Source organism: Sus scrofa, chromosome 8, assembly GCF_000003025.6.
Source record: "Sus scrofa isolate TJ Tabasco breed Duroc chromosome 8, Sscrofa11.1, whole genome shotgun sequence".
Lineage (NCBI taxonomy): Eukaryota > Metazoa > Chordata > Mammalia > Artiodactyla > Suidae > Sus > Sus scrofa.
The window spans coordinates 120,899,463-120,915,796 of NC_010450.4; the positions used below are offsets into that span (position 1 = coordinate 120,899,463).

The window sequence follows — 16,334 nt, forward strand, 5'->3', positions numbered from 1 at the left end:
TACATACAGGATAAAGAAGTGAAAAGAAGAGAGAAGAATAGGAAGGAAGTAAAAAAGGTCTTCTGTCTATTGATTATAACTGCCAACCCTGAGTGCTTAAGAACTGAATTAAGGAAGAGCTACAAAAGAGGTAACAGCCTTGAGAACCTTGGGCATATTGGCTCTGACAGCTCGTTCAGGAGAAGGAAGTATTAAGAACAAAGTAGTTAGTAGGACATACTCGTACCCTTAACACAAAAGCAGCGCATTTTAAAATAGAGTATGCAGTGTTGTGATGAGCTCGGCTTGTCTTTATTGCAGTGTTTGAGATTATTCTGGAATACCTGGAAACAAGAGACTGGCAAGAAGCATTTTTCACTATCTTACCCCAAAGGAAGGGAGCTGTTCCCACAGACAAAGCCTGTGAAAGTTCCTCACATGACAAGGAATTCGCCACAGCTGAAGGTGGATTGAACAGTGATTCCAGTGAGGAGGAAAATAGCAGAAATGAGCAAAATTCACCACATGAAGAAAAGCAGGATAAAGAAAACAGCTCTGAGTCTACGGTGAACTCTGTACCACAGTAATGTCTTTTTTTCTTTCTCTTTCTTTTTTTTTTTTTCACGTTCCAGGAAGAAATTAGAAAATGAGATACTTCATAGAATATTTGAATTGAAAGAAAATTTCATTTTCTCTTCTTTCTGTTGTGAATTTGTAAAGCTTTTTTTTTTTTTTCTTTTTAAAGAACTAGGTGATAAAAAGCCTTCATTAGCAGTTCTTGCTGTGGCACCGTGGGTTAGTGATCCAGCTCGTCTCTGTGGAGGCGCTGGTTCAATCCCCAGCCCAGCACAGTGAGGTAAGGCTCTGCTCTTGGCTGCAGCTGTAGTGTGGGTAGCAGCTCCAGCTGGGATTTGATCCCTTGCCTGGAAACTTTGATATACCATGGGGGCAGCTGAAAAAGAAAGTCCTCATAAGAAAGCATTTTTTTGTTTTTAAATAAGATTTCAGTTGTAATATAACAATTTTCCAAGCCTCAAATAAGCATTTCTCGAGAATTTTACTTTTTTAGTAAACCTTCTTTCTCTTTTATTAATTGGATTATATTCTTCAGAATGTGGCTTCTGACCTTTCAGTTTTATTATATGTTTATATCAATGTCTTTCTGATTTATTGCTTAACTTATTTGTGGAGTCAGATATTAAGTCTGCCAAAATGTTCTGTATGGAGGTTACCTTGTACTTGCAGGTTTTATTTTCAGTTTAATAACTTCAAAGGAGTATAGTGATTGTAGGAAGAAGTGTAAGATTGATTAGCTGAACAATTGATTTCTTTTTAACTGTGGAATCCATCTCTGCTCTTCTTGTGATGTCTTTGTGGTTTAAAGCAATCACTGAAGAATTAAGACTCTCTTTAATATATTTTCTTAATTTCAATAATGATGGTAAATTATTTCAATTGCAAAATTTAATTTTTCAGACTAGATTATTTTATTTTTTGTCTTTTTAGGGCTGTACCCGCGGCATATGGAGGTTCCCAGGCTAGGGGTTGAATTGGAGCTATAGCTGCTGTCCTACACCATAGCCACAGCAATGCCGGATCATTAACCCACTGAGTAAGGCCAGGGATCAAACCTATGTCCTTATGGATGCTAGTTAGATTAATTCCTGCTGATCCACGACAGTAATTCCAGACTAGATGTGATTTTGTTTGTTTGCTTGTTTGTTTTCCACCTGCTGTAATTTATTTGACTAAATTTCACTTAGGATCAATAGATCTGAGGGTTTTTCTTTCAAACATATTATCTTATCATTCATTTCTATTGTCGTTGAATTTTTTCTTAGAAAATAGTTTAGATTTTATGAATTCAATTTCTGGTGCCTAATCCATACATGAAATAGATATAGATATTAAACGCTTTAACTTTACTCTTATAGTTTAAGAATGATTTGTTCTTAAAAAGCACATAACACAAAGCCCTTACTAGAGCATGTATATGAGTTTATAGCAACAAAACACTCATCAATTCTCAGCTGAGAGAATCTAGGCAGCTTGAATGCTTAAGGAATAAATTAAAGTCATAGGAAAACTTACTCATTTATATTGGTCCCAATTAGAGTGATTATCCTCAAATACCAGTTAAGTTTAGTTATACCTAACATTTTTATGTCTTTATTAATAACCCAAATGAATGTAACTAAAATATGCCGTGACATTCTTAATTGTAAAACACTGTGCAGCATATGTTTATTTTCACAAGTGATTTTATAAATACTACAATCTTAAAATTCAAATTACCATTGCTGGATACAAATATGACATCACATCTAATTTCCCTCTAACAAGCAAAAAAGAAGAGTCCTCCAAGCAACCTATACCATTTACTTACAAATTATTTACTAAAATTTGAAATAATAAAATACCAACTAAAAAGAAAATACACATCAGGTTCATTTGGGGACTTACAGAACAAAAAATTAAAACATACCTTAGCTGTTTCCAGCGGGGGAAATAAATGCCCAATGAAAAAATGCCTCTTGAGGTAGCCTCCTCTCTGTCTTCTGGAATAGGATATCTTTTTGAAAGTTTCCAGTCCATTTGGTTGAAGGTTGTTCAGCATTTGGTTGTAATTTTGTTATTTTAATGAGAGAAGTTGAGCTCCAGTCCCAAGACTAGGTTATTTTAAAAGGCTGTTGAAGGGCAAATTTGTTATTACCTAAGCTTAAAAAGAAGCAGCTCTAGAAGTTCCCTGTGGCTCACTGGGTTAAGGCTCCACTATTGAAACTGCTGTGGTTCTGGTTATTGCTGTTGTGCAGCCTAGGAACTTTTGCATACTGTGCACACAACCAAAAAAATTTAAAAAATAAAAAGAAACAGCTCTTAGAAAAGCAACTCTTAGCAGCTCCTTTTCTTTTGTACATACTTCTTTAAAATAAAATATATTGGTTCTTAAAGTGAGTAAAGTTAACTTTATATATGTATCTGCCTACTATAATATAATAGTATTCAAGCTAATATAAATGTTTGTTTCTATAAATAATATAAGCATGTGTGAAAATATACATATAATTTCATATACATTTATTTGTCCGTATTGTGTGATTTTCAATTATTGAGGATAATAGGATTGAGTTGTCATATATCTGTATCAATTATGTGAAGGATTATGTTGAAAAACACCAGTGAATTTTAATTTGATAAAGTGCAAAATACATAACTGAACATTTGAGTGAGGGCAAGGGAAGATGGGGCTAGGAGATGTTTTAGCTTCCTACGAGTAAATGTAGAGCAATTATATTTAAAGTGATTGTGCTTTATTGCAGTTGAATTAAGATTTCAGAAGACTTTATATAGTTTGGATAAATTAACTTTCTGTTCTTTTTACTCACTGGCACCTCATATTATATACATATTTGGTAGAAAGTTCATTGAATTTAATATTGACGTTCACTGTCTCTTATATTGCTTTATTGTTAGTAATTTATTATAGTTACCCATTTAAAGTAAGGTCTCTGAGCAACATATGTAAATAGAGAATAGCCTCCACAATTCTAGAAGAACAAAGCTATGTCAGGTTTTGTTTCCCAAAGTTTGAGGTTTTTCTGAATAAATACAATTAGTAGCATAGGAATATTATGCTTTTACTTAAATTACACCATGTGAAATAAAGTACAGTTTAATACTGAAAGGTGGGAAGAAAAAGTGGTGGACACTCTGTAGTTCGATTTTCACTAATTTTAAAGCCCTGAATTTTTCTCCTAGGGCTGCCATAACAAACTACTGTAAACCAGTAGTTTAAAACAACTGAAACTTATCCTTTTAGAGTTCTGGACACTAAAAGTCCAGAATCCAGCTGTCGGTAGGATCATGCTCCCTCAGAACACTGAAGAATCCTTCAGAGAGTCTTCCAGGCCTAGCTTCTTATAGCTTTCAGTGGTTGCCAGCAATCCCTGGTTTTCTTCAACTGCCCAGTCTTTTGTTTTCTTGTCACATGAACTTCTACCCTCTCTCCTTTGTGCTTGAATCTGTGTCCTCCTATTAAGGTTACTGCTCATTGGATTAGGGTTCACTCTAATCCAGTGTGACTTTACTTTAACTTGATTATATCTACAAAGACCTCCACACTGTCCTCCATAGTAAATGCACCAATTTACATGTCTACCAACAGGATAGGAGTATTCCCTTTTCTCCACACCTCTCCAGCATTTATTTTTTTGATGATTTTTTTTTTTTTTTTTGTCTTTTTAGGGCCTCACCTTCGGCATATGGAAGTTGCCAGGCTAGGGGTCAAATCGGAGCTACAGCTGCTGGCCTATGCCACAGCATTGCCAGATCCGAGCCAAGTCTGAGACCTATGCCATGGCTCACAGCAACACCAGATCCTTAACCCACTGAGCAGGGCCAGGGATAGAACCTGAGTCCTCATGAATATTAGCTGGGTTCATTATCACTGAACCACAAGGCAAACTTCCTATCTTTTATTGACTTTTTGATGATGGCTGTTCTGACTGGTGTGAGGTGACACCCTGTTGTAGTTTTGATTTGCATTTCTCTAATAATTTGCAATAATGAGCAACTTTTCATGTGCCTGTTGGCCATCTACATGTCTTTGGAGAAATGTCTGTTTAGGTGTTCTGCCCATTTTTTAATTGGGATGATTTTTTTTTAATTGCATTGTGTGAGCTGTTTGTATATTTTGGAAACTAATCTCTTGTCAGCATTATTTGCAGAAAATTTTCCCTATTCTGTAAGTTGTCTTTTTTTTTATTTTATGATTTCCCTTGCTGTGCAAAAGTATTTTACTTTAATTAGGTCCCATTTGTTTATTATTGCTTTTGTATCTATTACTCTAGGATACGGATCCAAAAAAACATTGATTCTGTTTATGTCAAAGAGGGCCCTGCCTATGCTTTCCTTTATGAGTTATATAGTATCTAGTCTTACATATAGGTCTGTAATCCATTTGGAGTTTATTTTTGTATATGGTGTTAGAGAATGTTCTAATTTCATTCTTTTACAGGTACCTGTCCAGTTTTCCCAGCACAACTTACTAATGAGACTGTTTGCCCCACTGTTTATTCTTGCTTCCATTGTTATAGATTGACTGTGGGTGCATGGAGTTTTGGGGGGCGGCTTTCTATTTTGTTCTTTTGATCTATGTATCTGTTTTTGTGCCAGTAGCATACTTTTTAATGACTATAGCTTTGTAGTATAGTCTGAAGTCAGGGAGCATAATCCCTCCAGCTCCATTCTTCTTTCTCAAGATTGTCTTTTGTGTTTCCACTCAAATTTTAAAATTGTTCCAGCCAGTTCTGTGAAAAGTGGCATTGGTAATTTGATAGGGATTTCACTGAATCTGCAGATTGCCTTGGGTAGTATGGTCATTTTAATAATATTGATTCTTCTAATACAGGAAAATCTTTCATCTGTATTGTGTTCAGTTTCTTTCATTAGCATCTTAATGGTTTATGGAATATAGATCTTTTGCCTCCTTAGGTAAGTTTACTGCTAGGTATTTTATTCTCTTTGATGCAATGGTAAATGGGATTGTTTCCTTAATTTCTCTTTATGATCTTTTGTTGTTGCTGTATAGAAATGCAGTAGATTTCTGTGTATTAATTTTTTTATCCTGCAGCTTAACTGAATTCATTGGGTAGATCTAGTAATTTTCTGGTGGCACCTTTAGGATTTTCTACATGTAATGTTATGTCATCTGCAAACAATGACAGTTGTACTTCTTCCTTTCCAATTTGAATTCTTTTTACGTCCTTTTCTTCTCTTGAGTGCTATGGCTAGGACTTCCGAAATATGTTGAATAAAAGTGACAAGAGTGGGTATCTTTGTCTTGTTCCTGATCTTAAAGAAAATGCCTTTAGCCTCTCACTGTTGATTATGATGTTAGCTGTGGGTTTCTTATATATGGCCTTTATTACATTGAGGTTTGTTCTTACTGTTCCCACTTTGTGGAGAGTTTTTTATCCTGAATGGATGTTGAATTTTATCAGAGGCTTTTTTTGCATCTGTTGAGATGGTCAAATGGTTTTTATTCTAAATTCACTAATGTGGTGTGTCACATTGATTCATTTACAGGTATTGAAAAATCCTTGCATCCCTGGAATAAATCCCACTTGACCATGATGTATGATACTTTTAATGTATTATTGGATTTGGGTTGCTAGTATTTTGTTGAGGATTTTTGTGTCTATGTTCATCATTGATATTGGCCCATAAATTTTCTTTCAGTGTTGTCTTTGTCTAGTTTTGGTATCAGAGTAATGGTGGCCTCATAGAATGAATTCCTAATAGAATGAGAAGTGTTTCTCTTTCTGCAATTTTTTGGAATAGCTTCAGAAGGATAGGTGTTAACTCTTCTTTAAATGGTAGAATTCACCTGTGAAGCCATCTGGTCCTGAAGTTTGGTTTGTTGGGAGTTTTTAATCACTGATTCAATTTCAGTATTGTAATTCGTCTATTCATATTTTCTATTTCTTCCTTGTTCAGTCTCGGGACATTGATTGTATCTTTCTAAGAAGTTGTCCATTTCTTCTAGTTTTTCCAATTTACTGGCATATTGTAGCTTGTAGTAGTGTCTTATGGTCCTTTTACATTACTATGGTGTCACTTGTAACTCTTTTTTCATTTCTTATTTCATCCATCTGGATGGGCCCTCTCTTTTTTCTTTCTTGATGAGGCTGGCTAAAGGTTTATCAATTTTACTTATCTTTTCAATGCTTTAGTTCATTGATATTTTCTATTCTATTATTTTTTGTATGAAATTACAAAAAAGTAATCTACAAAAATTTAGTTTCATTGATATTTTCTGTTGGTTTTTTTTTTTTTAGTTTCTATTTCTTACTTTCTTTCTTTCTTTATTTATTTTTTTAAATTTTTTTGTCTTTTTTGTCTTTTTTTGTTATTGCTGTTGTTGTTCTTGTTGCTATTTCTTGGGCCGCTCCCGCGGCATATGGAGGTTCCCAGGCTAGGGGTCCAATCGGAGCTGTAGCCACCGGCCTACACCAGAGCCACAGCAACGCAGGATCCGAGCCGTGTCTGCAACCTACACCACAGCTCACGGCAACGCCGGATCGTTAACCCACTGAGCAAGGGCAGGGACTGAACCCACAACCTCATGGTTCCTAGTCGGATTCGTTAACCACTGCGCCACGACGGGAACTCCTCTTACTTTCTTTCTTTCTTTCTTTCTGTCTGTCTTGTTTTTTAGGGCTGCACCTCCCACAGCATATGGAGGTTCCAGACTAGGGGTTGAATTGGAGCTCTAGCCACCAGCCACAGCCACAGCAACACCAGATCCAAGCTGAGTCTGCAGTCCACACCACAGCCCACGGCAATGCCAGATCCTTAACCCACTGAGTGAGTGTCCTCATGGATGCTAGTCAGATTCATCTTTGCTGAGCCACAATGGGAACTCCTAGTCTCTATTTCTTTTTATTTCTGTTCTGAACCTTATAATTTCTTTTCTTGTGCAAAATTTGGGTTTTTTCCTTCTTTCTGTAGATAGTTTAGGCATGAGGTTAGGTCGTTTGAGAGTGTTATTGTTTTCTGAATTAAGATTGTATTGCTGTAAACTTCCCTCTTAGAACTGCTTTTCCCGCATCTCATAGGTTTTGGGTGGTTGTGTTTCATTTTCATTTGTGTCTAAGTATTTTTTAATTTTCTCTTTGATTTCTTTGGTGATCCATTGGTGACTTAGTAGCATATTGTTTAGCTTCCACATGTTTTTCTTGCAGTTTTTTTCCATGTAGTTGATTTGTAATCTCAGTATTGTGGTCAGAAAAGATGTTTTGTGTGATTTCAGTTTCCTTAAATTTACTGAGAGTGGTTTTGTGGCCTAGCATGTGATCTATCCTGGAGAATGTTCCATGTGCACTTGAGAAGAATGTGTATTCTGCTTTCAGGTAGAATGCTCTGTAAATATCAGTTAAGTCCATTTTGTCCAGTGTATTAAATTTAAGGCTTGTGTTTCCTTATAGTTTTATGTCTGGACGTGCTGTCCATTTTGTAAGTGGGGTATTAAAATCCCCTGCTGTTATTGTGTTACTGTCAATTTTTCCTTTTATGTCTGTTAATATGCCTTATACATTGAGATGCTCCTTTGTTGAGTACATTTATACCATCTTCTTGGATTGATCCCTTGACTATTACACAGTATCCTTCTTTTTCTCTTGTAATGTTCTTTTTTTTTTTAAAGTCAATTTTGTCTACGTATTGCTACTCTGGTTTTGTTTTGATTTCCATTTGTGTAGAATACCTTTATACATCCCTTCACTTTCAGTCTGTTCAGGTCTCTAGATCTGAATTGAGTTTCTTGTAGGTGGCATATATACATGTCTTGTTTTTGTATCCATTCAACTAGTCTGTGTCTTTGGTTGGAATATTTAGTCTGTTTACATTTAAGGTAATTATTGATATGTATGTTCTCATTTCCATTTTATTAATGGTTTTAGATGTTTTCGTAGGTCTACCCACCATTCTTCTTTTGTTCTTTTGTGATTTGATGACAATCTTTAGTTTTATGTTTCAATTCCTTTTGCTTTTTTTTTTTTTTTTTTTTTTGTCTTTTTGCTATTTCTTTGGCCGCTCCCACGGCATATGGAGGTTCCCAGGCTAGGGGTCGAATCGGAGCTGTGGCCACAGCAACGCAGGATCCGAGCCGCGTCTGCAATCTACACCACAGCTCACGGCAACACCGGATCGTTAACCCACTGAGCAAGGGCAGGGATCGAACCCGCAACCTCATGGTTCCTAGTCGGATTCGTTAACCACTGCGCCACCACAGGAACTCCTATTGCACATTTTTGATTTGCAGTTACCATGAGGTTTTGTTTAGCAGTCTCCATATATATACATGGTTATTTTAAGTTGCAAATTTGTTCATTTCAAATGCATTTTAGATAGCTTGTGTTTGTACTCTCCTTCCCTCACAAGTACTTGTTTTTGATATCATAGCTGAGAGCCAGTTGTTTTGTGTATCCTTCAACCATTTATTCTGGCTGCAGATGATTTTACTACTTTTGTCTTTTAACCCTCCCTCATAGCTTTGTGGATGGATAATTCCTACCTTTTATCATATGCTTTCCTGTACTGGTGAACTTTTCCATTTTGTAAATTTATTGTTTCTAATTATGGTCCTCTTCTTCCTAAAGAAGTTCCTTTAGTGTTTATTGTAAAGATGGTTTGGTGGTGCTGAATTCTCATAGCTTTTGCTTGTCTATAAAGCTTTTGATTTCTCCATGAAGTCTGAATAGAATATTCTTTTTTGTAGATTTTTCTCTTTCATCAATTTAAGTATATAGTGCCATTCCCTTCTGTTCTACAGAGTTTCTGCTGAAAAATCAGCTGATAGCTTTACGAGAGTTCTCTTGTATGTTATTTGTTGCTTTTCCCATGCAGTTTTTAGTATCCTCTCTTTATCTTTAATTTTTGTTATTTTGGTGTGTTCCTCTTGGAGTTAATTCTCTGTGAGACTCTCTGCACTTCCTGGACTTGAGTAATTGTTTCCTTTCCCAGGTTAGAGAAGTTTTCAGCTATTATCTCTTCAAATATTTTCTCAGGCCCTTTACCTTTCCATAATTTTGCCTATAAGGCAAATTTTAGTATGCTTGATGCTGTCTCAGAGGTCTTTCAAGCTGTCCTCATTTGTTTTCATTCTTTTTTCTGTCCAGTGGCTATGATTTCCACTACTTTGTCTTCTAGCTCACCGATCAATTCTTTTGTTACGTTTAGTCTACTATTGATTTCTTCCAGTGAATTTTTCATTTCATTATTGTATTCTTTAATATTGTTTGGTTGTACTTTATATTTTCTAAATCTTTGTTTAAAAACTTCCAGCTCATCATTGTGTGCATCCATTCTCTTCCCAAGTTCTTTGATCATCTTTGTGGTCATTACCCTGAACTCTTTCTTATGTAGATTGCCTATCTCCCGTTTAGTTCTTCGGGCTTTTATCTTGTTCCTTCATTTGGAACATGTTCCTCTGTCACCTTATTTTTTCTAAGTTGATATTTTTATTTTCTTATATGTGGCAGGTTGGTTATATTTTTCAAACTTGGGGAAGTGGCCCTCTGTAGGAGACATCCTATGCATCCAGCAGTGCACCTCCTTCTCGTCATTCAAGCTGTGTAATCTTGAGGATTCCCCTAAGAGGGATGTGTGAGTCCTTCTGTTGTGGCAGGCTGACTGTATGAGTGGTCTTGTAGGCAAGGTTGGTCCCTCTCCTGGTTGGTTGCCAGGATCTGCCTTGTGTGGATGCTGCTGGCTGCTTTTTAGTGAGTCCTATTCATAGGGTGACTGGATGCAGATTTCAAGGGGACCCCAGGGCTAGTGCTGGCTCACAGTGGGCAGAGGGAGGGTCACAAAGATTCTAGGTCCATTGCCCATCCAGTGGCAGGTAAAGTCATATCCTGAGGTCAGCGCCAGTCTATTGGCAGACAGAGTTGTTTCCTGAAGTCTGGCATCAGAGCCCAGGATCTCAGAGCTTGTTTCAGATCATTCTGGGGAAGGAGGATGGGGATTAGGCAGGTCAGTTCCTGATGCAGTTGTATATGGGATCTAGGGTGTCCCAAAGGTTACGTTGGCTTGCCAGTGGCCAAGGCCCAAGTGGTTCCAGGGTAGGGTCTTGGCTACATTGTGGGATAATGGTTTTCTTGCTTCTGGTGTCTGCCTCTTGGAGGTAAAGCTGGTTTAGAGGCTTGTGTAGGCTTTCTGGTGTGGAGGGGCTGGTGCCTGTCCACTGGTGGATAGAACTGGGTCTTGGCCCTTTGGTGAGTTGGGCCATGTCTAGGGGTGAGTCTAAAGATGGCTGAAGGCTCTTTAGTCTTTGGGCGGCTCTCTGCTAATGGGTGGGGCTGTATGCCCACCCAGTTAGTTTGGCCTGAGGCATCTCAGTGCTGCAGTCTACAGGCTGTTGGGTGGGTCTGGTCCAGGTGTTGGTGCTGATGAGCTAAGTTATCAGCCATCAACAACAGCGGTGTTCACTTGGCTGAATATTTCCCAGTATGTCTGACATCATTGTCTCTGTCCCCAGGGTGAGCTGCAGCCACTCCCCGCCTCTTCAGGACACTGTCCAAGACCAACAGGTAGGTCCGGCTCCAGTTCCTATTAAATTATTGCTTTCACCCTGGGTCCCAGTACATGTGAGATTTTGTGTGTACTCTTTAAGAGTAAAGTCGTTACCCCTAATCTCAATTATCAGACTGAACACTTTATTAAAGTATGGAAATCAGAGATCCTTGAGTGAAACACTTTAAAAAGTGATAAAAACAGTGCTAACATAAAACACAATAACTATACAGGACTATATTTTTTCTATCAGATATAATTAGTCTAAAATCACTCAGATTTAAAAAAACTCAAAACCCAAATGTGTGCTATATTTAAATAAATTTGCTCAACAGTGTTGAAAATAATAGAGAAAGGCACATCAGGATAATAATAGAAGAAGACATCACAATTTTAACATTGGATAAGGTTCGACACATTACAGTGAAACAAGGAAAAGAAAGGCATGTTGTGATGTTCAAGTACGCAGTCCCGCGTGAAGATCTGGTATTTATGAATATCTGTATATTAAGTAGCATAGTGTTCAGATTCATTGAGAAAAAATTTTGAGAACTATATGAAATAGAAGGAAATGCATTATATAAGGAGACTTTAAAGTCATGCTTCCCAACCTGTGTTAGCTCAGGTGGACAAAAGATAAATCTATGGGTGATATAAATGCTGGATATAATTAATAAGTATCTATAGGCTGAAAGAAATTTCCACTGCATAAGGAAGGTTTATAAAAGTATACATATATTAAATCACAAAGGAAAATAGTTTCAAAAGTAGAAATAATATAGGCAGCTTATCTGATAATAATAGATTAAAGTAGAAAATAAATTTGTGGAACAAGAGGAAAGCCTTACCAGCTAGAACCATAAAAAGCAGTGTTAGAGGTGAAGTTGGTCATGACATATAACATTCTAAACTATATTTACACATCACTTCAAAATATATGGATCAAAGTGAACAAAATTACACAGAACTGTATTATCTACCAAAATAACTGGAGATTTTTAATTGATAAATCAAGCACCAAGAGAAAAATAGGATATATAAGATTTAAACAGCACAGTTAAGAATCTTACTTAAATGGATCTATCTGTACCTTTGTATCCAACAATTTTAAAATTCACATTATTTTCAAGTCATATGGAACATTTATGAAATTGACCATATGCTAAGCCTCAAAGCTACCCACAAGCAAATCAAAGGATTGGTCATTTTTACAAATTACATTATATGACAACAATGCAGCTAAATTATAAATAATTTTTAAAATTATAATGAGTTTGAGAAACATCATATGTTTGGGGATATTTTTATTTGAAAGGCTCATTAAACAACTTATGAGTCATAGAAGAAAACAAAAATTAGAAAATCTCTAGAAGTTTAGTGAAATGATATGTATTAAAACTTGTGGTATGTAGCTAAACCAATTTTTTAAAAAAATTTTTAAAAATTCAATGAATTTATCACATCTGTAGTTGTATAATGATTATCACAATCCAGTTTCACAGGATTTCCATCCCATAACCCAGGCACACCACCCCACCCCCCAAACTGTCTCCTCCAAAGACCAAAAGTTTTTCAATGTCTGAGTCAGCATCTGTTCTGCAAAGAAGTTCAGTCTGTCCTTTTTTCAGATTCTACATGTCAGTGAAAGCATTTGATGTTGGTGTCTCATTCTATGGCTGACTTCACTTAGCATAATTTCTTGGTCCATCCATGTTGCTAAAAATGCTGGTATTTCGTTCATTTTAATGGCTGAGTAATATTCCACTGTGTGTATGTACCACATCTTCTTGATCCACTCCTCTGTCAAAGGACATTTAGGTTGTTTCCATGTCTTAGCTATTGAAAATAGTACTGCAATGAACATCGGAGTACATGTGTCTTTGCGAGTCGTGGTTTTCTCTGGACAGATGTCCAGGAGTGGGATTGCTGGATCAAATGGTAGTTGTATTTTTAGTTTTCTGAGGAATCTCCATACTGTTTTCCACAGTGGTTGCACCAGTTTACAATCTCACCAACAGTGTAATAGGGTTTCTTTCTCTCCACACCCTCTCCAGCACTTACTGTTTATAGACTTTGATGATGGCCATTCTGGCTGGTGTGAGGTGGTATCTCATAGTGGTTTTGATTTGCATTTGTCTAATGATGAGTGATTTTGAATATCTTTTCATGTGTTTTTTGGCCATCTGCATGTCTTCTTTGAAGAACTGTCTGTTTAGATCTTCTGCCCATTTTTTGATGGAGTTTTTTGTTTTTTCAGTATGGAGCTGCAGAAGGTGTTTATAAATTTCAGAGATTAATCCCTTGTCAGTTGCTTCATTTGCAAAGAATTTTCTCCCATTCTGTGGGTTGTCTTTTTGTTTTGTTTAGGGTTTCTTTTGCTGTGCAGAAACTTTTAAGTTCGATTAGATCCCATTTGTTTATTTTTGTTTTTACTGTCATTACTCTAAGAGGTGGATCTGAGAAGATGTTGCTGTTGTTTATGTCGGAGAGTGTTTGGCCTGTGTTTTCCTCTAAGTGTTTTATAGTGTAGCTAAACCAATTTAGAGGAAATTTTATATCCCATTGTTTAAGCTAGAAAAAGAAGACTAGCATTATTGAGCTATGCATGTAATTTAACAAGTTAAAAAAGCCAGAATAAACAAAAATAAAATAAATTCAAAGTTGAAAGAGGGGAATAATAAAGGTAAAAGCATCATTAAAAGTAATACACAGGCTCAAGGCAAAAATTGACTCTCTGACAAGACTAATAAACTTCTTTTAAACAAGAAAATTTTGAGAGACAAGACAGTATAAAAATGAATGTTGGAGATATTAAGCTGTAAAGAAATGGATATGATTAAATACTTCTTATTGATACATTTGAAAGCTTGTGAAATGCCTTTATAAAAATAAAAATTACCAAAAAATAACTCAAAAATATTTAATACCCAAAAGAAATTTATAATTCTAGGTACCCTGAGGAGTTCCCGTCGTGGCGCAGTGGTTAACGAATCCGACTAGGAACCATGAGGTTTCAAGTTCGATCCCTGGCCTCGCTCAGTGGGCTAAGGATCTGGCATTGCCTGTGAGCTGTGGTGTAGGTTACAGACGCGGCTCGGATCCCGAGTTGCTGTGGCTCTGGCGTAGGCCGGTGGCTATAGCTCCAATTCGACCCCTAGCCTGGCAACCTCTATATGCCGCGGGAGTGGCCCAGGAAATGGCAAAAAAAGACAAAAAAGACAAAAAAAAAAAAAATTCTAGGTAACCTGATTATTTTAGAATCTAGGACCAAATGTTTTATGAGCATATCTGTGAGGCATATTAAAAGCAAATCATTTTACACAGACTCTTTGTAGAAAACTAAAAATGAAGGGACAGTCATTTTAGGAAGCTTGTTAACTGCTGTTCAAGTCAGATATTTTCTAATTTAGAGGGTTTTATTTATTATTATGATAAACACATAACATTGAATTTACCATTATTTTTAAGTGTGCAGTTCAGTAGTGCTAACTGTATTCATATTGTTAGGCAACAGATCTCTAGAATGTATTTGTCACGTAACACTGTAACTCTCTACCCATTAAGCCCACGCACACACACACACACACACACACCCCCACACACACAGGAGGATTATATATCCCTTCCTCCTTCCCACCAGTCCTTGGTAACCACTTTCTACTTTCTATCATTTTGACAACTTTAGTTACATTATCTGGTATAATCATATAGTACTGTCCTTTTGTGACTGGCTTACTTTGCTTAGCGTAATGTCCTCAAGATTTGTGCAAGTGGTAACATGTGACAGGATTTCCTTCTTTTTTAGGTGATAACATATTCCATTTTATGTATATACTACATTTTCTTTATCCCTCATTTCTTGAGGGACACCTCTTGGCTATTTTGAATAATACTGTGATGAACATGGGTGTATCTTTTTGATTGGATATATGCCCAGAAGTGGGGTTAGTGAATCGTGTTAATTCTATTTTTCACTTTTGGAGAATCCTCTGTATTGTTTTCCATAATGGCTGTACCATTTTTACATTCCTACCAACAATGCGTAGGGGTTCCAACTTCTTCATGTCTCACCAAAACTTATTTTCTATTCTTTTGATGCTGGCCATCCTGCTGGATGTGAAGTGATATCTCATTGTGATCATGCCATGAAAAGGTTGCATTTTTCTAATGATTAATGGTGTTGAACATCTTTTCATGTGCTTATTGGCCATTTGTGTATTTTATTTGGAGAAATGTCTGTTTAAGTCCTTTGCTCATTTTTAAATTGGGTTGGTTGTTGCTTAGTGCCTTCTTGAGTTGTAGAAGTTCCTTACATGTTCTAGATACTAATCCCTTATCAAATAAATGATTTGCACATATTTCCTCCCATCCCATAGGTTGCCTTTTCACTATGATTTTTTCTTTTGACATGAAGTTTTAAAAGTTTGTGTTTGTGTGAAGGGATTTTGTATTTGTGTGAAGTCTTTAGGGTTTTTCTGCAAATCAGTACATGTCATTTGCAAATAGATCATTTTCATTATCTTCTTCTCTTTATTCTTTTCCAGTTTGTAGGCCTTTTATTTCTCTTTCTTACCTGATTGCTCTGGTTAGAATTACCCAGGACTATGTTGAATAGAGGTAGTGAGAATGGGCATCTTTGCCTTGTTCCTGATCTTAGGGGAAAAGTTTACAGTCTTTCCTGGTTGAGTATGATGTTAGTTGTGAGCTTTTCACATACAGCTTCTATTATGTAGATGAAGTTTCCTTGAATTCCTTGTTTGTTCAGTGTTTTCATCATGAAGTGGTGTTGAATTTTTGTTAGTCGCTTTTTCTGCATTAATTGAATGATGTGTGATTTTTGTCTTTCATTTTAGTAATGTGGTATATTACACTGGTTGATTTTCTTATATTGAACCATCATTACATTCCAGGTATGAATCTCACCTTAAAAACTTATGTTAATAAGTGAGAATGCTGAATATAACTACATTTAAACAGCTGAAAACATTAGGACAATAATAAACCTAAATAAACTAAAAGAAGTAGTGAAAGGAGATAGTAATGAATTAAAAAATAGTGATATTGTAACAGCATAGCACTAAATCTGAGACCTGGTAGACAGTACTAGTGATAGTAAAGCAATAGTAAAATGTAAATTAGCTGAATCAAAAAATTATAAGTACATGTAAGTGAGATTGAGAATAAACATAGCGAGGAATTTAGAATTATGAGACTCATTTGTCTTAACACTGTGAAAATAAATTTGCAAACCTGGATGGAATGATTAATTTGCTAAGAAA

At 36.2% G+C, this 16,334-nt stretch overlaps 1 protein-coding gene across 20 annotated transcripts in view; it reads left to right on the forward strand.

Moving 5' to 3' along the window:
• TRMT10A (tRNA methyltransferase 10A) overlaps positions 1–16,334 on the forward strand; it is a 38,376-nt gene that overhangs the window by 20,396 nt on the left and 1,646 nt on the right. For 18 of the 20 annotated variants that reach the window (XM_005653613.3, XM_005653603.3, XM_005653610.3 and 15 more), the window contains 2 exons: positions 301–562; positions 11,021–11,072. In XM_005653613.3, the coding sequence (XP_005653670.1) occupies positions 301–562; positions 11,021–11,072 (314 nt within the window). The remainder of the gene's footprint in view (positions 1–300; positions 563–11,020; positions 11,073–16,334) is intronic. The other 2 variants (XM_013998376.2, XM_013998382.2) reach the window with 1 other exon arrangement.